At 42.2% G+C, this 22,125-nt stretch overlaps 2 protein-coding genes across 11 annotated transcripts in view; one reads left to right on the top strand and one right to left on the bottom strand.

Annotated features, from left to right (window-relative positions):
* Runx2 (RUNX family transcription factor 2) overlaps positions 1–22,125 on the bottom strand; it is a 329,850-nt gene that overhangs the window by 287,851 nt on the left and 19,874 nt on the right. The window lies entirely within an intron of this gene.
* The window catches only part of Supt3h (SPT3 homolog, SAGA and STAGA complex component), a 353,629-nt gene continuing 333,308 nt past the window's right edge, over positions 1,805–22,125 (top strand). For 2 of the 3 annotated variants that reach the window (XM_042266210.2, XM_076557807.1), the window contains exons 1-2: positions 1,948–2,104; positions 15,670–15,770. In XM_042266210.2, the coding sequence (XP_042122144.1) occupies positions 15,670–15,770 (101 nt within the window). In that variant the 5' untranslated portion in view covers positions 1,948–2,104. Of the gene's footprint in view, positions 2,105–15,669; positions 15,771–22,125 lie in introns of all 3 variants that reach the window. The other variant, XM_042266211.2, reaches the window with a different exon arrangement.

Genomic DNA, 22,125 nt, shown 5'->3' with positions numbered 1-22,125 from the left:
GAGCCACAGGTACTTATGAGACTGAGGGAGCCTGGGGGCCAGTGTGACCTCTGGTAACCTGATAGGCACCACAGATCTATCCCAAATTTCTTTTGACAGAATTTGTTTACAAGTCAAACCTGGTCTTTTTCTTTGGAGGGGAAATGCCTGGGCATGAATCGAGAATTTTTTTTTAATGAAAATGACCCACCTACAGTTTTATTTCTTTGGATAATCTGTCTCCTGTTCTCACAGCAGCTTTTTATTTTTAAAAGATAATTCTGAGCCGGGCAGTGGTGTCGCACGCCTTTAATGGGGAGGCAGAGCCAGGTGGATCTCTGTTGAGTTCGAGGCCAGTCTGGTCTACAGAGCGAGATCCAGGACAGGCACCAAAACTACACAGAGAAACCCTGTCTCGAAAACAAACAAACAAACAAACAAACAAAAAGATAGTTCTGATGTAGCTCAGGTTGGTCTTAAAAAATCACTATGTAATCAAGGCTGACTTTGACTTCTCCAATTCCACGCCTGGCCCTCTCTCTCATTTTCTTGGTCATGTACTAAAAGTCTTTTCACCTATTGTATACAGCCTAATCTTATTTTTTAAAAGAAGTAATGACAATTTTGGCTACTTTCCCATATACTGTACACTCTGCCTAGGATGAGTAAGCCTGGATTTATACTCCATGCTGAGTCTCCATACCCTAAATATACTCCTCTTGGAAGTGTATTTGATGAATACCGAAGTGCCTGGCAATTAGACAGGACTAAACACAAGACGACTCCAATCCAGAGAGGAGATAATCAAACGGACGGCTGTTTTGAAGACGCTAAGCAAATAGGATTATTTCATAACACATACATCCATAAGCAAGACATTAACGGAAGCAGTAGTGCTTGAAAAGACTTGCAAAAGGTGAAGACTTGGACATTTATTAATAATGTTTTCTTTCTTAAACAGCTGAAAAAAATGTTAAAAATATAAACAACATGTCACATGCACTGTGACATCTGACATCACTGTATTAAAGAACTACGTCCGCAACCATCGAACGCGAGAGGAGGTCACACATACAATTCAATACCGGTGACGCAGGACTGCAAAATGAGCAACAGGCCAAAATCCTTAGGAAAAACCACCACGGCTTGTTTATAAAGCCTCCCAAATAGTGGAAGTTATCAACAACAAAAGCATGCTCTTTAAGTAATTGAACTTAGTAGAAAAGATCGGGGGTGGGCTTGGCAGATGAGTTGTCAGAGGCTTTTGATTGTGAACAAGGGCCGGTAGTGGGTGGCTGGAGAAACAGGTGTTTCAAGGTCCCAGAACCCGCCGAGTCCATCAAAACAATCAGGGTAAGATTCTGATCACCCCGACCCCTGAAGAGAAGCAAGGACAAACTTCCAGAGCAGGTCACTGACTCCTTAAAAAAAAACATAGATGCTGGGTGGTGGCGGTGCACGCCTTTAATCCCAGCACTCGGGAGGCAGAGGCAGGTGGATCTCTGTGAGTTCGAGGCCAGCCTGGTCTACAGACCGAGATCCAGGACAGGCACCAAAACTACACAGAGAAACCCTGTCTCGAAAAACAAACAAACAAAAAAACATAGCTCCACAGGCTCACTCCTGCAGGCTGCAGCGTCTGCCCAGGGCACACCGGATTCCTCAGCCCGACCCCTCACCCGCCACAAGGCAAGTCCAGCTCTGAGACCCGGACGCGAGTCTGCGAGCCGCTCGCTCCACCCGCCTCGGCCGGAGCGCGACGCCCCGCCCCCGGAGTGTGGCGGAAGTAGCCGGAGCAGCACGGCGGCCGCGCGCGCGCCACCGAGCCGGTGCGCATGCGCCCGGGTTGGCGCGTCCGTCTGGTTCCCGCAGTCCCGGCCACCCCCGCCCCTCACAGTGGCGCTCTCGCCATCTTGCGCCCCCACCCCCACCCCTTCGGCCTAGCCCAGTCACCTTTTTTTCCTTGTCTACACTCTCTGTCCCCCCCCCCCCCCCATTCCCCGCCCCCCGTGCCCATCGTGTCCCGGGGCCGCCGCCGCCGCCGCCGCCAGCGCGCGCCATCTCTGTCCCCTCTCATTCTCCACGCGGGACGCGCAGACGTGCCTCCACGTGTCCTTAAGCAGAGGTTGTGGGGCGCGTGGGGGCGGCGGGGAGTGGGGCGAGGTCCTGGGGACGCCAGGGAGGGACGTGGCAGCCCGAGGTCAGGCCCGGGGCTGCGGGCCCAGCCGGGTGCAGGCCGCCCGAGTGTGGGGTGCGCCCTGGCTCCTCCCCGTCGTCGGTGGGCGTGGGGCGAGGGGAGCCTCGGGGCTGGGCGGAGAGGCACCTTTTGCCTGTCGCCCAGGTGGCTTTGGGGAGGAAGGGGGGGGGGTTCCTTCAGAAAGGAAAGCTCGACTTCGTGGAAGTTAGTTAGCATGAGTGCAAGAGTGCAGCGCGCAGCAGCGGGAGGGACCGGGGACCCAGCGATGCTGCTGTCTCCGCCCGCCTCTGGGACCCCTGGGAAATCATTTAGCTGGTGTTGTGGGGTGTAGATGGGGATCATCACAGCCTGGGTCAAAACTCAGGTTTGCGGGAGAATGCTTGGGTGCTTAAAGCTTACGTCAACGCCAGCAGAGAGTAATTGATTACCTATGAGTTAGCTCCATGTTAAAGAAAATCGTCATCCCGCCTTCTCTTTGTAAAGTCAGGACAGTTGGTGTGACAAATGATAGTGGAGTTATAGGGATAGTGGAATATATCTGACATGCAGATAGAATCCCGGAAGCAGTATTGTTATTGTACACCCGGATAAATTAGCATCATGTCCCTGCAGTTAGTAGAAACTCACCAAGAAACGAGTACATGTTTATCTGGTTTTAGCAGATTACGGCTAAAAGATTTACTTGAAGAAACAACTGGTTGAATCTCTGTGTGTTCCAGAGAGGCGGAATTTGATTACTAAGGGACAGTTTCTTGGTAATACTTGGCAAAACCGGAACGTAATTAATCATGCTATTACAGTCGTGCCTCCCAATCCTCCACCCCCCGAAGGTGTTTAAGTACATTGTGTCTATCTTGAAAGCTGTGCTGCCCAATAGAACTTTCTGCCAAGCTGGAAATAACACTGTAGGCTACCAATATGGTAGGGGGCCATCAGGTTTATGTGGCTCTTGAGCACTGGAAATGTGGCAGGTGCCACTGATGAGCTTAATTTTCACGCATGGTGGTTGTTGCATGGGATCCCACAGGTCTGAAAAATTGAGAGCTGTTACAGTTTTTGATTTGGTTTACTTTTGAATCAGAGAGGCCAGCTCTTGGAATATTTATGTTGTAAGGAATCATAATTATATCCAAAATAATGCCTTTCATTCAAAGCGTAAGTCTGTTAGTATTTATTTACAGCTTGGCAAATTAAACCAAAACACTCTTTTTTTTTGGTTTTCCGAGACAGGGTTTCTCTGTGTAGCTTTGCGCCTTTCCTGGAACTCGCTTTGTAGACCAGGCTGGCCTCGAACTCACAAAACACTCTTTTGACTCCTTGGTTCTAAAGCTAATGCCAGATTTCATTGGGAAGAGAACAACACTAACTGGAGTTTTCTTTAGCCAGCTCTGGCTTTCCACTGTCTTGTATCACTTGGTTTGTTCTTAGTGAACACTTTCAACTCTTTATTGCTGAGGGTTTTTTTCTTCCCCATTTGAAAGGTGGTGCTTCCCTTTTAACTTTCTTATAATAAAGTAGTTTAATAAATTATAGTAGTAACCTTTGAGCAATTTTAGAAGTCATTAGTATCCATATATATATTCAAACTTCTGAAGAGAAAAGTGAAATTTGGTGATGAATATGTCATGCGATTACTTTCTTTGAAATATGCCCAACTGTTTTTTGACTGAGTGTTTGTAAATCTTGTAAATCTTGAAAATAAAGTCCCCCCTCTCTCCCTCCCTCCTCCCCCCCCTTCCTTTCTTTTTGTGCTGGGATTGAACTCCGGTCCTCCCACTTACTAAGTGGATGCTCTGCCGCCAGGCTGTGCACCCAGGCCTTGAAAATAAACCCTAAGAACAAAACCAAAACAAAACTGTCACGGTAGATACTGCCCTGAACTCCTGCCTGATATTTGTAAAATGTTGCCCTTGGCCTCAAGGCTGAAGATAATCGTTGGTTCTGGAATGACAGCTTAAAGCTTTGGAGTTACATCATAGGCAGAGACTAGTTCGTGACATGCAAATCAGACTGAGCTGGTCTTAAGTAGACAGACGATCTTAACTTTTCTGGGACAGTCGCGTCCCAGCACACTTTCTACCAGAGCCCCTTTGATAGTCAGAAATGTTCCAGTTTGGACTGTGCTAACATGGCCACACTTTTTAAGCCTGTCAGAATTCTTAACATAATCTTGGAATGATTAGCTATTTTGCAGTCTCCAGAATGCACTTGCTGAAAACAGTGACAAAGTCCATGCTGTCTCACTGGAATAAGGCCAGAGAGTGACTTGGTCTCTTTAGCCACTGGCAATCTAAATGTTTTACTTTGTATAGAAATCTCGGGTAATGGGATTGTTGGCCCTCTTTGGGGAAGAAAAAAAAAGTCTTTTGGTGTAAGGGGCTATAAATATGCCGGTACAGTAAAATAGGAGATCGAGCATTCCTGTTGAAAACGTTATTTTTTGGTGAGGTCAGATAGTAAATCAATCAGACATCTGCTTTTCATGTATTCGAATGTCAGTGATTTTGCTTATAGTTCACTTACATTACCAGAAAGATTGTAGCCATTGCATTATTGTGTTAACTGAATTCATGTAAACCAAAGGGGGTGATCTGTTCTGTTTGCCATTTTAAATGTCGAAGGCAATGCCACTGAGCCCAGTGTGTCTTATGTGGTCCCACTAGCTTAGCCTTGAAAAGACTGTCACAGTCATAAGCTTCCCTCTTTGAGCTTGCTTGATGTTCAAAGCCCTGCAGTGTTTTTAAAGAGCTGTGCCCTTGCTTATGTTCATTATCGTGTATCCTGTGAGCTAAGGAGTACTCTGTAAGCATCAGGCCTTGCTCAGTCACCGCCGCCCGAACTCTAGGAGAGGAGTATTTTAAGTTTCCATGGTAGAGGAACTGAGAAAGAGAGGTGAGGTGGCATGAGTTGCCCAGGGTCACGTGATAAGCCTCAGAGCCTGTGTCTGAACTCCAGACCTCTGCTCTTCTGCTACACTGGGTGGGCATAGGCAGATAGTTGACACCAGGGTTGACTGTGTTGGACACCTGTGGAGGTCTGGTGAGTTAATTAGGATCCACTTTTATTTGGGTTTCCTCGTTGTATAGTAGAAAGGATTCTGGACCAGGAGTCAGGGGACCTCAGTGTTAGTCCCAGCTTGTGTCTCTAAATAGTGAGTGGTGTGTCCTTGGACAGTTCAAGAAACCCCTCTGGGCTGCAGTTTCCTCACCTGAAAAATGAGGGATTTGGGTGAAATTAGTGATTTTCCAACTGTGGTTTGAAGCCTGCTCACATCTTCGGTCCCCTCCCACCGATTCCCGTTGCTTAGGCCTCTGCCTGCGGTTTTCTCTTAAAGACTGTCTGAACATGACATTAAATGTATTAGTCTCTGAGATAGCATAATGGTAATGGCAACCCCTGACTGCATTATTTTAGAGCATCTAGAGATAGGCATCTGTGGTGATATTGTGTTCCCCAATAATTCGTGCACCTTAATAAACTTATCTGGGGTCAGAGGACAGAACAGCCGCTAGACAGACATAGAGGCCAGAAAATGGTGGCACTCACACCTTTAATCCTAGCATTCAGGAGGCAGAGATCCATCTGGATCTCTGTGAGTTCAAAGCCACACTGGAAATAGCCAGGCGTGGTGACACACGCCTTTAATCTCAGGAAGTGATGGCAGGAGGCAGAAAGGTATTTAAGGCATGAGAACCAGGAACTAGAGCCTGGCTAAGCTTTTTGAGCTTTTAGCATTTAGCAGCAGTTCAGCTGAGATCCATTCACATGAGGACTCAGAGGCTTTCAGTCTGAGGAAACAAGATCAGCTGAGAAATTGGCAAGGTGAGGTTAACTGTGGCTTGTTCTACTTCTCTGATCTTTCAGCATTCACCCCAATACCTGTCTCTGGTTATCTCATTTATAAGACCATTTAGCAATTTGTGTTACAGGCATCCTTTACAAATGAAAAATCTAGGCACTAAAATTGATGATTTTTTTGTTAAGATATATGCGTACATAGATCAGGTTGTCAACTACTTGGGATCAAAACCCCCACTTTTTCTTTTTAAAAAAAGATTTATTTTAATTATGTGTATGCACACACATCTGTGTGGGAACCAGCAGAGGTCAGAGGTTTTGGGTTCTCCCAGGACTAGAGTTACAGGAACTTGTGAACCTTTGATGTAGACTCTGTGAACCAAACTTGGATTCTCTGGAAGACTAGTAGTGTTCTTTTAACTAATGAGCCATCTCTCTAGCCTAAAGCCTTGCATTAAAATAAACAGATAAATAAAATTAGACCTGAGACAGTTAGTCAGTATTTTTAGTTTCCTCATCAGTAGTGGAAAAATACTGGCCTGGTAAGGTGATCATGGAAAAAACAAAAACCCAAAAAACAAAAAAATCCGATAAAAAACCTTTTGTAAGGCCCAAGTCCATTAATTCATTATATATATGTACTAAATTATTAGCCACACAGGCTGTGCTTTAACTACATCATTAAATTACGATTGTTGAATCGTGTATGTTTAATACTAGATGTCAATAGATTTCTCATAAGGTTGACTTTTTCTTTTCTTTTTTTGAGACGGTTTCTCCGTGTAGTTTTGATGCCTTTTCTGGAACTCACTCTGTAGCCCAGGCTGGCCTCAAACTCACAGAGATCCGCCTGGCTCTGCCTCCTGAGTGCTGGGATTAGAGGCGTGTGCCACCACCACCTAGCTAAGGTTGACTATAACACATGATTCTAGGCTAGAAGAGAATTGTAATGTTTAAAAATATCCACTCATTTAAAAAATATCCTCGTTTTTGTGCTATACCACTTACTATTAGGATTGTTAACTGATGGCCTGATTTTCCACATACTTGAAAAAAAAAACCCATAAAGTCATTGAATTTTATGTAAAAACAGTAATATTTTAGTGTTGCAAAAGTGAGTTTGCTATGGAATTTGCCTGTATGGATGCTGTGTGTTTTAGGCTGAGTGTTGTTAGATACATTCTACAGTGCATTTTAGGTATACTTTTAGTAAAGAATAATTTTTTAGAACAAATTTTTAAAAGGACAGTAATGGGTATTAAAGTACATGGAATAGGAATTTAGGCTAATATGAAACTAAGGGAAAATATAGTAAGGTTCTCCTGTGTTTGTGTAGCAGAGAGCTCTGATGTCTGTAAGTTAGCTAACAAGGATATAAAAATGTCTTGTTTGTGTGCACACGTGCACACGTGTACACGGTGCACATATGTATTGCTGGGATTTGAGCCTAGTGACTCGTGCATTTAAGGCAAGTGCTGTGTCACTGAGTGATAGACCAGTCCCATTTTATAAAAATTTCTTATTTTCAATTCAGATATATCTTTGACTCCACATTGCATTTTGGGTTTTATTTTGTTTTGGTTTTGGTTTTTGGAGACAGGTTTTCACTGTGTAACAGAGCCCTAGCTGTCCTGAAACTCACTTTGTAGACCAGGCTGGCCTTGAACTCACAGAGATCCGCCTACCTCTGCCTCGTGAGTGCTGGGATTAAAGGTGTGCGCCACCACGCCTGGCTGCATTGTGTTCTTTATAATACCTTTATGAGACAGATAGAAATTATTCCTGAACGATGGGGCAAGTGAACCTGAGACATCAGTAGATTCTTATATTATAGGTTCTGGTATTTGGTTAGTTAGTCCTTTAAGTAAAAGGCCCATGTCCAGCCAGGTGTGATGACACATTCCTTTACTCTCTGCCCTCAAGAGGCTGAGGTAGGCGTTTGAGGCTAGGCTGAGCTATGTAGGAATTTCAGGGCCACCTTGTGGTGTGAAACAGGACATTGTACTAAACCAGTGCAAGCCAAACCAAATCAAACCAGCCACACTCTCCTTGCGTGACATTCCTCCTGTAAGACATCAGTTTGTCAGCCTTGTAACGTTTCCTTTAACAGCTTTCACAAAGCTTTGTAGGACCCCTCCACTCGAGTGTCTAATAGTTGTCCTAATACGGTCTTAACTGAACTCTGGTGGTTTTTGTTTGTTTTCTCATTTCCAAGCTTCCTCTTTTTAGCAAACGGTAGCATAATTTAGTTAGTTTCTAAGGTTTCAAGCCTCAGTCATCTTGTTCTTACATACCCAGTGTCTACTCCACGTTAACTCTGCATTCAAAATATGTTCTTGTCTCCACTTGTTACAGAAGTCAAGGCCACTGACACCTTGTCCATTCAACTTCAGTAGTTCTGCTTTCCTGGGTCGTACCCTTGTTATAAAATATCCTCACTGCAGCTATCCTTAAAAAAATCCCATGTTCAAAGTTCTCCAATAGCTTAATATTATCGTCCAGTAAAAATTAACCTCCTATGGCCTTCAAGGCCTTTCATGTACTTCCTCCCCATGACTCTTGGCTCTCACTCTTAGTGCCGATCTCCACTCACTCCATTCCACCCACAGTGGTCTTAGGATCTGTTCCTGCATACAGGCTCTTGAGCAAGCCTCTTGCATTTTGTTCAGACATATGTTGTCACCTTGTAGTTGAAATCCACTTGTTTACTTTGTTTGTACAGCACTACTTCAATGGTTTTTGTCTGAGTGTGACTCCTTACCCTATAATGATTTTTGTTTGTTTGTTCGTTTGTTTAGTCGCTATTATATCCCGAGGCCACAAAAGAACATTTGGCTTTTAGTCAGTGTCCAATAATTATGAATGAATAATCCAGGTGCAGATAGTTTGGGCTTTAAAAAAGACATTGTCAGTGTCTTTATAGTAAGGAGAGGGAATCAAGGCATGTTACTTTTTATAGGGGAGAGTGAAAGGAAATAAATCAATGGTGAGTTTACATTTCTATGTCATTTAAGAGATGCTGTCATTTGCCAGTGGTTGGAGGAGGGATTCAGTATGGGACAGAAGTTTAGAGTGAAAATAATGCACATTTACTAAGATAGAGTTAACTAATTGTGATGGTTAATCTTCTCTGTCAATGGGACTGGATTTAGAATCATCTAGAAGACATATTTATGGGTATGTTTCTGAGGGTGTTTCCTAAGAACCTTAACTGAGGGAAGACCACCTGAATGTGGGTAACACACCCTATAGGATAGGGTCCCAAACTTTTATTGTTTTTTTGCTTTTTGAGACAGGGTTTCTCTGTGTAGTTTTGGTGCCTGTCCTGGATCTCACTCTGTAGCCCAGGCTGGCCTTGAACTCACAGAGATCCGCCTGGCTCTGCCTCCCAAGTGCTGGGATTAAAGGCGTACGCCGCCACCGCCTGAAGGGTCCCAAACTTAATACAAAGCAAAAAGGAAGAAAACATGGACATCAGCGTTCATCTGTATCTGCTTCCTGATAGATCAGTGTGACCAGCTGCTGCTATGACCTCACCATCGTGACTGACTGTCCCCTCTAACTGTGACCTCACCATCGTGACTCTGTTCCCTCTGTGACCTCACCATCGTGAGTGACTGTGTCCCCTCTAACTGTGAACCACAATAAACTTTCCTTAAGTTTCTTTTGTCTGGCATTTTGCCGTAGCATTGAGAAAGAAAGAAAATTGGTACTTGAAAAGTGAGGTTTTCTGCTGTGACTACATGACTATGTGGCTCGTAGGCGTTTAGAACTGTTTGTGAAGGAATTTGGAAGAGTTTGCCTAGAGAAGCCCTAGAGTGCGATAAGCCGTAGATACCCAACCTTTTTTTTTTTTTTTTTTTTTTTTTTTTTTTTTTTTTTTGGTTTTTTCGAGACAGGGTTTCTCTGTGTAGCTTTGCGCCTTTCCTGGAACTCACTTGGTAGCCCAGGCTGGCCTTGAACTCACAGAGATCCGCCTGGCTCTGCCTCCTGAGTGCTGGGATTAAAGGCGTGCGCCACCACCGCCCGGCCTTAAAGATTTATTTATTTATTATGTATACATAGGAGGGCGCCAGATCTCATTACAGATGGTTGTGAGCCACCATGTGGTTGCTGGGAATTGAACTCAGGACCTCTGGAAGAGCAGTGGGTGCTCTTAACCTCTGAGCCATCTCTCCAGCCCGATACCCAACCTTTTGATGTTGTGATATAATACCATCATCAAAACACCAGCGGGGCCGCATTCATAGCTGTGCTGGGATACATGCAGTTTGCAGGCTGAAGGTTGGACCTGGCTGCTGTAAGCAGAACTTAGCCGGTGAAGGTATGGAAGGCCAGAACGCTGAAATGAAAGAAACTAATTCTGGGTCCTGAAATTTCCAGTGGGAAAGAGGACTCCATCAGGACCTGGCTTAGAGGCCGGCCTGTGCTATATTCTGGCAAAGAAGCTGCCAGAAACTGGGAATTCTACATGCTATAGACATTTTATAGATACTTTACACCTTTTGAGTTTTTGTATTTGATTGATCATTTGTTGTTTTTTTTTTTTTTTTTTTCCGTTTTTCGAGACAGGGTTTCTCTGTGTAGCTTTGTGCCTTTCCTGGAACTCACTTGGTAGCCCAGGCTGGCCTCGAACTCACAAAGATCCGCCTGCCTCTGCCTTCGGAGTGCTGGGATTAAAGGCGTGTGCCACCACCGCCCGGCTCATTTGGTATTTTTTATATCAGTAGAAATTTAGATTCTGATATAACTTGATTTTTTTTTTTTTAACAAACAAAAATGGAGGATAGGGCGGTGGTGGCACACTCCTTTAATCCCAGCACTTGGGAGGCAGAGGCAGGAGGATCTCTGTGAGTTCGAGGCCAGTATGGTCTCCAAAGCGAGTTCCAGAAGGCACAAAGCTACACAGAGAAACCCTGTCTTGAACCCTCCCCCCAAAAAAAACCCAAAACCTATGCACAAAAATGGAGGATGTAATAATGTTGACTTACCTATGATTTTTTTCCCTATTTTTTGGGGTTTTACAAAACTGTTTTAATTATAAAGACTTATTTATATTATGGGAGATGTCTAGGTTATGAAATATTAGGATGTTAGAGTTAGATGTTAGAGTAAGTCCACGGGTCTGACTTAATGTTCCTCACCAGTGATGGGGTAGAAGAACTGGTCATTTCCATTAGGTCTCATAATTGCTGCTTGGCTGATAGACTTATAGCCCAGATTTTGATATTACTTCTAGGTTACAGAAACCAATAATGAGAGTCTCAGTTCTTTGAGGTGTATGATGAAAGATGTTTTTCATGGGATGCCTTCTTTGGTCATGTTGTCAACAAAAGTGTTTTTTAATGCATACCCAGTAACATATCCACTGCATTTTTGATTTGCTTTTCTGATTCTGTCTTTACCCATTACTACAATTAGAACTTTTTGTGTTTGGCAGCAATACTTTCAAATGAAAGCAATTTTGCTTGCATACATACATACATACATACACACACACACACACACACATACACATGTATGTCTAGGTGAAATAAACAAATTTTTATTTTCTAGAATGGAAATTTGGTTTAGTGATCAGGTTAACGCAGTATTAATCAGAAATGAACTTATCCCTGGGGTTCACATGTAAGCTGGCATGTTGAAATGATCTGAGTCTCAATCTGCACATCTGAATTCATTTTGTAAAATATGGCGAGCAGCTGCATCCCCGTGGAAAGCTCAGACAACTGCAGGACATTAACCCATTGAGAAGATTACAGTAGGTTTCAGTTCCATGTTAACCGTATTTATTAGTGAAAATTGACTTGAGTGCTTCTGCTTTTAACAGACTTTTTTATGTCTAGAAGAAAGGAAATAAAGCATTGGAATGATAGGACTTTGATGTGCAAAGAAGTTAATGTCCAAAGAAGTGATTATCTAAATCATCAAACCAAATGGGGGTACAGGAAAGAATTATTCTGGAGTCTAATGAGCTATCAGCCTATCATGTCAAGAAAAATGTTATTCACCTGTTTGATTTAGAAATTAAGTAACTTGTCTGTGAAAGGCCGATTGTGGTTGTAATAAATTTGGATTGGAACCCTTTGCCTCTTACCAATAAATACCCTTGATAGGAACCATTTCTAGTGGGGAGACAACTGGAAGAGAGAGAGAGAGCTGGGCATCAAAGCCAGGGCCTGGCCCTAGTATACATTTGCTCTCTGGAATATGTTCTCTTTAGAGTTAAAGCAGGGTGGCTGGGTTTGAAATGGAAGGAAGGGACAGATTGTTTCAGTGGCGTCACACCATACCCCACACAGTGCTGTGTGTCTATCAAATCTGAAATGAGTCAACTCACATCCTGACTTTGGGAGGCTGGGGTTAATACAGAATCCTTGAGGTTACTATTTCTCTAGGCCTTGTGTTGGAACCACTGGGGAACACTGGGGTGGAGGGTCCTTGAAAAAGGGAGGCTGTGTTCTTTTTGCTGGTCTGTCTGTAGAAATCTGGAGTTCTTGTTTCCCTAGCCATAGACTGGTGGCGTGATTATTTTTTTTTTTTTAACCTAAGTTTCAAGCTGGAGTTTGACGGCATGTGCCTGGAATCCCAGCACATGGGAGGTGGAGGCAGGAAGGTTACATAACAAGTTCATTGCCAGCTTAGAATCCATGAGGCTGTCTAAAACCAAATACAGCAAGGTAGTGTGGGTAGTTTCTTTCCTTACTTTGTAGAAAAATAGTAATCATTTCAAAAGTTTTTGTGAAAAACAACAAATTTAGACTTAAAGGAAAGTGATAGCTTTTCTTAGCATTAGAATTTTTTTTTTCTTTTAAAACATGTTTGAGTGTTAGGTTCAGTGTGAGTGAAACTTTGTCCTTCAGAGTGCTCATGTTCTGTGCCCTGGTTAGTTGTAGACTGCTCAGCATAGGCCAAAGACATATTGGGGTGTTTTAGACATAATCACATACAAGTATGTCTGCTTACTTATTATGGTACAGTTAAGATGCTGTTTGCCCTAGATCTTTGTGTCACGTTTTAAAAACTGTCCATCTTGGGCAGTTGAGTACAGTAGCTTTTTCTCTAGCTTAGTTTCATACCCTGTCCTTGAGGAGTGCCCCTGGTCTAGATTCCCTTGGTGACGTTTATCATTTTCCACACTTGGTCAGATTAAAAGGACATATTATGGAAATGAATTTGACAGGCACCTAGAGAGTGAACTGAGTGTGAAAGAGAGGAGAGTTTGTCGAGTGTGTAGTACAGAGCAAGCAGGGAAGAAGAGGCCCTGTCTTCTTACACATCACGGAGTACAGGGAGGGTGAGAGGCAAGATGGAGGGTTTGAAGTAAAAGTATCCTAAATTGATAGAAAAGCTTTTGTCAGATCAAGACGGGGCATGTTAAATATCTTTATTGTAATAGCTAACATTTATTGTATACTTACTGTATCAAGATTGTTCCAAATTGTTTTCTATATGAGTTCATCTAATAGTCACAGTCTTTGAAAAGTAGGGCTATTATTCTCATGTTATAGATGAGAAAATGGAAGCAGAGAAATAAAGTAGCTTCTCTAAAGTCCTAACAAAGCAACCGAGCTGGGAGCTGAACCCAGGCAGTCTGCCTCTGGAGCCACCAAACACTGAAATCAAATCTTTATGCAGGGCCTTAGCTTCATCTCATGCCTGCCACAGAATCAGGCGAAACAGGCTTTCTTTCATTACCGTGGGTCTGGTCATCAGCAAGAGGACCTCAGGAGACAGAGGACCTCAGGAGACAGCACCCTGTGTAGACGGTGTGCGGTCCGCCAGAAACTGTCTGGGGGAAACTCATCAGTGCCTATACCTATAGCTCAGGGAGGTAATACACTCTACTTTGAGATGTGCAGAACGCGAAAGCATCTTCCACAGGCCACTGAGAGCCAATGCACAGGATTGGGCCGCATGTTTCCACTTGCGGGAAGCATCCCCCAGGCTGAGATCTCCTGTCTCCTGTTAATACATAGACTGCTCAGCTCAGCCTTCCCGGCAAGGTGCCCCTTTAGGCTGCCGTGTTCCTGGCGGATGTTCATCACATGGGGTCCTTTCCCTGCCTGGGCTCTGCCTTGTGCAGTGCTGTCAACGGGGAAGCCCGCCCTCTGTGCAGCACCAACTCGAGACGACGCTGCCTCACCACCTAGACCATCCCTGGACCCCTCTCAGCTGCCTTATCCCGTGCTCTCAATTTGTGTTCTCTCACAGACTCCGCAACTTAGGGAAAGTTTATATACACTGGGAGTAATATTTATTGTGTGTTTATTTTATGGTAGTTGGTACTTTACTTACTTTGATGACTTTTGTGTTCTTTTGACTAGTTCTTGTTTGCTAATTATTATTTAATTTAGTGCCATGTACAATAAATAAAAAGGCATGCTTTAGGATTGGCTCGTTTTTCAGCCTGATTTAATAGTGAAAATGTCACATTTTAAATTGAGTCAATTATTTGCTCATAAGATTATAAAATGTAATGCCCACTTCTGATCTATTGATTGATTTTGTACTATAATTTAGGGTTTGGTTCAAATGAGAACTAGATTATGCTGCTTTTTTTTTTCTCATTTTGTATGTTATAGTTAAAAGAACTTCTTTAAATGAACTCTTACCTTGTACTCGTAAAGCGTGTGTGTGTGTGTGTGTGTGTGTGTGTGTGTGTTCCTGTGCATGCACACGCATGTGTGTTGGATTCGTGTGTGCGGCATATGTAGAGGCCAGAGGTTGATAACAGGTTGTCTTTTCAGTCACTTCTTCACATTATTTTATTTATTTATTATCAAAACAGTATTTCTATTTGAAAAATAGCCAAAACAAATGCTACATTCTGTCCCAGATGCTTAGGTGTTCAGTAATGATGCGGTATGTTGTGTCATGCTTACGGCAGCAACAGATCTTTATCATTTTATAGTAATTCTGAATAGGTCAGTCCTTAAAGCCATTCCTCAAAACCCAGAGCTCCCTTTTCAGCTAAACTGGCTGGCCAAAGAATATCCAGGATCCACTTGTTCTCTCTCCCTAGGGCTGGGTTTATAAGGTTGTGCTGCTGGGGTTGGGAATTTAGCTCAGTGGTAGAGCACTTGTTCTACCTGGGTTCGGTCCCCAGCTCCGGGTGTGTGTGTGTGTGTGTGTGTGTGTGTGTGTAGGGGGGATAAGGCTGTGCTGCTGTGCCAGCTTTCTTGTGTGTGCTGGGATCTGAACACAGGTCCTCATGCTTATAAAGCAGTCATGGTCCCCACAGCCAACCCTCCTGCTCCAAAGTGACTTCTGTTTCTATTGGTCTGTGTGAAACTGGGGCAACTTAACTGTGTTACAGGGCTATTGGACACTCCCTGAAGAATTGCTATGAGACTTTGGGTGGTGTGCGACACTCTGGAGAACTTCCAACCCATGCCCAAGTAGTTTAACCAGTATTTCTGTTCTCTTGCTTACTATAGTGTAGGTGCTGAATGTGTACTAGTCACATAGGCAACTATTTGGTACCTGAACTGACTAAACAGCTTTCTCTCACTATACTGTTTTTCATTTGAATAAAGACATTAAGTAGAAGAAAGTTGGATTTATACAGAACTGAAATTATCTGCAATTTGAAGGTTTCTCTACTTTTTGAAGTAATTTAGAATTGCCTCTATTTTGTGTACTTTTCATAGCTAACTATGTGTGTAAGTATTATTCCTTTCCTTTTTTTCTAGATGAATAATACTGCAGCTAGCCCGATGTCTACGGCCACTTCAAGTAGTGGAAGAAACACAGGGAAGGCGATAAGCTTTGCTGCAGAACTGCAGAGCATGATGTGAGTGTGCCTTACATGCTATTACTGTTGCTATTTTAAATTGATAATGTTGAAGAAGAACATTGAAATAAAATGTATAAACCTTAGCTTCATGTACTTTGTATTTAAACAAATTAAAATAATCTCAAAACATTTAAAAAGCTACATGTAAGACAGGCAGAGCTGGATATTAGTGCTGTAGTGGTGCACTGTATTTGAAAACTGAGTACCAGCTCACCTTTTTGTGGATAGTCAAAATATTTTCAGAGAAGTTTGCAGTTTTTCTCAATTCTCCTAATTTAGTGAGCCTAATTCAAAGTAGTTTTTTAACTTTGATAATATTTGAACCATTGCATTTCAGATTATTATGGGAAACACAAAGTGTTAAAAAAATCACATGTATTGAATCTTTGAGAAATTGCACATTTGTTTAAGAAGTCTTTCCAAAGCCTATTCTCACCTTGCAGTGAATGAGACAGTTTATCTTAATTGGGCGGAGTAGCAGATTAGGGAACCATGTAAGCACTCAGTTCTTTCCTAGTGGTTTAGGAGACAGGTATCTATAGGAAGAGGCAACGTAGGTTCTTTCCCAATGATCCTTAGGCATTTTAAAAGAATATTTCTGTGCAAAGTTTAAATGCCTTCCTCATGTGTACATTGATAGCCTTTGGAGTGGGTTGACTCTACTATGTGATAATAGTTCAAAGCACATTTTTGGTAAGTTTGATCGCATTTGATCGTCTCTCAGTAGACATACTTCAAAGAAAGTATGAACACTGAAAGCGCTGATGTCATAGTATCTCAGACTTTCTGCTCTCAGCAGCTCTTTATAGTCTTAATTATTGAGAATCTTGGAGAACTTTGGTTGTATGGGCCATCTATATCTATTGAGTTCTTGGAATTTAAAACTGAGAAGTAAAAATGTATGTTTTTATTTGAAAAATGATAAACTTATATGTGAATATAATCTATTTCTTATAAAAATTGTGTTCTAAAACCAAAAATTGATAACACTTGTGATTGCTAAGATGGGGATAAACACTACTTTAGAAGCTGACTTTCGTGAGCCTGCCTGTATCATAAATTGTGGGGCACTTTAAGAGTTTAGAGATTTGTATACGCGGTGGTTTTCCATTATAGTTTAACAGGCTTTTTGTTAGCAAACTTTGATGTTATGTTACAGTAATTGTATTTAAAAATTTAAGTATGTGCTTTATGATAAGGCGATAAATTTCATTTTTTTCCCTGTGGCACTAAATTGATTTACTCGTATTTTTTAACTGTGAATTTGGATATCTTCAGAGTCTTTACATTATAGTATAATGTACCCCATGTATTTTTTTATTTGAATTTAACAGTAATTCACAGTCTTATTTGGCCTTTCTTCCTAACATGAAAAAGATGAAGTATTTTAAAGCTAATCTCATAGGGTTTATTAAAACGATATATAAGGTAGTAGATAAAACACCAGGTGATGTACAGCATGAGTCCCCAGCCTATAGCCCTGTGGCCTGTGGGAGTAAGTGAAGTTCACTGGATGTCAGTTATGCTCACTCATTTATCTGTCACTCACTGCTGTCTTCATGCTACGTGGCAGAGCTGGGAATTTGTAGCAAACCCATATGGACCATGAGGCTGAAAACATTTACTATCTAGGTTTTTGCAGAAGTTGACCTCTGAGCTATAAACCAGCTCTCTATATAAAGAAAACAGAAACTTAGGAGTGGTTCTGCCTAACATTTATATCTGATAGACCTAAGACCATTAAAGAAAGTTGAGAAAAAGAAAAGAAAAGCTAAATTCAGCACTTTTGTATTAAATACTTTCACACACGTCTTCCCCAGCAATCTCCCTAAGCTGGGTTCTGAATGTAAAGGTTATTGTTGGCTGCGACTCTGGAATAAGTGTGCACTTTCCTTCATTTCAGACCTGGGGAGAGCCCACTCCTAATAGTACATTCAGCATTGAGAGGCTCAAGTTTTCCCCTTATGAATTGTTCCTCAGAAAGGGAGCTAGAGTCCAAGTGAGGGGACTCCTTTCCAATTTGTCAGTACATCCTATTGCTTTAAGAACGTCAGGCTTTAGAGCATGTACAAGTGAAGTCAGTGTACGTGCAGTCCTTGGTCCTGTGCATTTTCAGATGAGGGAGTGCAGACTTGATTCCCTGCCTACTGGTGGGAACTGTACTCCGAATTCTCACCGCTGCTGTTTTCACAGTTGAGCCTGTTTGTGTTGCTGTTCCCAGTCCTCTGCTGCTGCCGTCTTCTCTGTCTATTAACTAGTAGTAAGTTGTTTATTTTTCAGCTGCAGGCTAGCTGTGACCATTACCTAGTCTTTTGTCAAGGATTGGTATCACTGAGAACTAGTTGTCAATCACAATGAAAGCTGTCCAGTTCAGTTAATAAACACAAAGTGGCAGCCTTACCAAACAGAAGGGAAAGAAACCCAGAGCAGCTCCTGAGTTAGGCAAGCGGGAGGAGGAGAGGAAAGGGACCTCTGCCGCAATCCCTTGTCGAGGGCAAGTGGTATACCAGGTGTGTGTGTGTGTGTGTGTGTGTGTGTGTGTGTGTGTGTGTGTGTGTGTGTGTGTGTGTATAGCCGATTCCTCTTTGTTCTATTTTGTGTGTGTGAGTGGTGTTTTGTCTGTGTGAATGTCTGGGCACCACTTGCTTGCCTGGGGCTGGAGGGACCCTAAGAGGGTCCTGGAGCCCTCTCATCTTTATACACCATCCCACACCCTCTCCTGTGTTTCAGGGTTCGTTGTTCTCTGTTGTCAGGGGGGCTCTAACTGAAAGCAACTTCGCTTCAGATCCACTTGCTAGGGAGTGGTCCTACCACACAGATTCCATGAGCCTCCCCCCTCCCTCCCCCCTCCCTCCCTCCCCTGCTGGAACTCTCCCGTGATCTGATAAGAAGTGATTCCCTGCCTCTCGCTTTGTTCCCTGGGCTTTTCTCTTCCGGTGCCAGTTCTGCATTAGGGTAGTTATTAGAGCTTCTTAATGTGTTTTAATATTTGGTGTTAGAGTTCAAGTCCGTCCACATGAGTTTTCTTTTTAAATATTTTTGGCCCCTTCTTATTTTTATGCTTCCAGATGAATTTTTAGGAATCATTTCAACAAGCTCCAAAACAAATTCTAAGTGCAAATTTTAAGAACTTTCATATTTTGTTTCTTTTTATGCCTTTTACTGTATTCTCAGATTTCAGACATGGGTCTTTGCAATGCATTTTACTTTTAAAGTTGACTAATGAAGTAATTTTACATTTAGAAAGTTTATTTGAAACAACCCCTGATAGAAACAGTAAAAACAAGCAGACTAATGAGTGGGTTGCTTGCCTAGTGTATGATTAGAGACCAAAAAAACTTCTCAGTTTTCTTTAATATTTGTTTTTCTTATTTGAATGTAGAATTGTGCTGTGACTGCAGTATGCAAATATCCAGCCAGTTTATCACCTTAATTTTTAATCGTGGTAGTGATTTTATTTTTGAATGGCAAGAAATGATCAGTTTTAAATGGTTAGTTCAATTTTTAAAAATGAATTTATGATACTGCATTCTGACTAATAGAGTAATATACATCAGTGTCCATTCAGTAGTCCAGAGAGACTGGTATATTCAGTGTATTCATTTGTGAAAATAAGTGATGATAGAGTGGTCTTCCTCTGGCCATTTTAACGGAAGTATTTCTACAGGAGATCTACACTTCTACACAAGCGTGTGTGAGTGCTGAGCACACTCAGATAGAATGGCAGGCAGGGTCCATTAGAGTTCAGTGGGCTTTCTCTGGCCAGACTCTGGGCTCTTACAGAGGGGTCACGTGTGGTCTGTTCCCGTGATAAATTGTGCTTGTTTTTTGTTTTAATTTTTTTCACTCTTTGGTGTTTGCTGATTTGTTGTTTTCGTTCCAGACATGAGCAGCGTTTCTGAGAAGGTGTAGCAAGACCTCTGCAGTGCCAGGGCGGGCAGCTTGAGAACAGTTCTGAAGGGCTGTCATGTTAGTAAGGGAGATAGGCAGAGAAATCTGACTGGAAGTGTGTTCACCATCGCATAAGCTGTCTGGGACTCAGCTGAAGCAGGTGACACACTTTTCCTATAGCAGTGCTCTGCTGCTGCCCATAGGCCTGGGAGTCAAGGCAATTGGGTTGATTTAGGAATCTGAAGGGCAGATGTTATTGAAAGTTATTAATTTGACATGTTGGAGGTTCTGTCCTATAGGTAGGGTATAAAATACAATGGGGTTGATCAGCTTGGACACAGTGTGAGAAGGGATCGGTGTGCTCAGCGCACTGTACTGAAACATAGAACATATATAAGTGTGGGAGCTTCGAGGGTCAGCCATCTCTCTGACTTGTTCTCCTGGAGGTCTCCGACTTCCGTGCTGTCCTGTCACCTTTCTGTGCATTTGGCACCTTGGCTCTTTCTAGAAATGACCTCACTCTAGTGTTTTACATGCTGTATTTGTCTGTGTTTGGTGTCTGCTCTCAGAGCTTTCAGAGCTTTTCCTGATGTGCTCTGTCTGGCGACTTATCGGTGCTAGGAAGTGGGAAGTGGTGACCATACTGATATGTGTTCAGGAGGGCAGCCTCCAGGGCAGGACAGCAGTTGACGTCTTCAGAGTCTTCCAAATAGAAGGGGTAGGAAACAGGAGCCTGGAGGATCCTCATACATGGATCCGTGTTTTGTCCCCCCCCCCCTTAGTACATTGATTCTGGTTTTGTCTTACATGAATGAAAGTATTCTTAAGTGTGCTTTCTGTGTTTAGAGTTGGTTTATATTGTTGCCTCTTCACTGCTTCCTTGACAGTTTGATATTTATAAACTACATGTGGGTGGTGGAAGGAGGAGGAGGGGGTTAAGCTTGGCCAATAGGACGGAATCCTAACTGTTTTAACTATCTTTGAAATGTTATGAGATGCAGTAACAATATTTATCTCTAAGGTAGATAAGTCAGATGATGCCTGCAAATCATTTACATAGATTGTAGTTGTTCAGTAGAACTCTATGTAAATGACTGTGCCTTTTAAATTAGACTTTGTTAGATTATAGGAATAGAACTGAATTTTATCACTTCTTGTTTATTTGTTTTTGTTTTGTGGACTGCTAATTTGATATTCAGAGACAATGTCAGTCATTTTGACCAAATAGAAATATGAGTGTCTTAGAAATGGACTAGGCCAGTCTTTTATTGATTCATGAAGTAGCAAAGGGCTAATTTGTCCTAGGGTGACTAGTTGGTTGGTTGATTTGTCCCAAGGTGGCCAGTTGGTTAGTTAAGGGTTTGGGACTTAATACCTCATCTTGAATATCAACGCCCTATTCCTTTCTAATGTCTTTCTGATATAAATTAGCGACCAGTTCTTGTTTTTCCTTATTGTTTAAACTGTCAAAATTTCCTCAAGTTTTTCATTCTATGTTAGTATTTGAGATGGCACTACAATATTGGACTCATTTTAAAACGATAAGTGGTGTATATCACTTGAAGCATTTTTCATTAATTCAAGGCATAATCTTTTATGTGCTTTAAGTCCTGTGATCAGTTATTGTAGAGTGTCCTGAACATTTCATTCATTTCAACATCACTGGGATGTCCTAATTTTTAGGCAGTTAGAAGCTGACAAAAACGTGCTTGCCCTTCAAGCGTTGTTGCTTTCATGTTCCATGAGCTTTCTTTAAAAAGACACAGTGATATGTACATACATACATACATACATACTATGGTCACTTTTCAGCAGCCAGACATATTTTTATAAGTAATTTTTTGAAGTTAGTTCCCCTCCTCTGTTTCTCCAGTCTCATTCAAAGTCTTAACAGTTAGTCTAAAGTAGTGTGACTCTGGGTAGCCAGCCTGTTATTTGTTGGTCTGTGAACTCGGCAGTTTAAGCCAGAAGTCAGTTCCCACTTCCTTCTTTGCGCTAGCTTTCCTGTGATGGAAGTGGAACCCAGTGTGCATTGGAATCATCTAATGTAAGTGTTTACTATTCTGGTAATATCCTTATGTTATAACAAGTAGTTCTAAGGCCATATTTGTTCTAGAATAGTCTTGTATCGCCCTGCTTTTTGTTTATTCATTCAAAAATAAACTTGATTGTCTATCATGGCCTAGGCACTCTTCTGGACTCTGCAGATTTAGCAGTGAATACAACATACAGAGTCCCTAATCTTATGGACCTACCTCAAATTCCAAATTTTGTTAGAAATACTTCATTTCTCGTTTTTTTTTTTTTTTTTTTTTTTTTAGAAAATACTACTGCTTCTGCGGCAAACCGTGTTCTTGGAAGTTTACAGTATTGTACATTAAAGTTTTTGACTTAATTATATATACTTCTGTGTTATGGCGGTGGCATTACTTTTGATTGCAGTTTTGGCTCAAGACTTGTT

The sequence above is a fragment of the Peromyscus maniculatus genome, chromosome 21 (assembly GCF_049852395.1).
Source record: "Peromyscus maniculatus bairdii isolate BWxNUB_F1_BW_parent chromosome 21, HU_Pman_BW_mat_3.1, whole genome shotgun sequence".
Lineage (NCBI taxonomy): Eukaryota > Metazoa > Chordata > Mammalia > Rodentia > Cricetidae > Peromyscus > Peromyscus maniculatus.
Note: the sequence above shows the minus strand (reverse complement) of the source record. Positions and strands in the feature narration are given on the sequence as shown.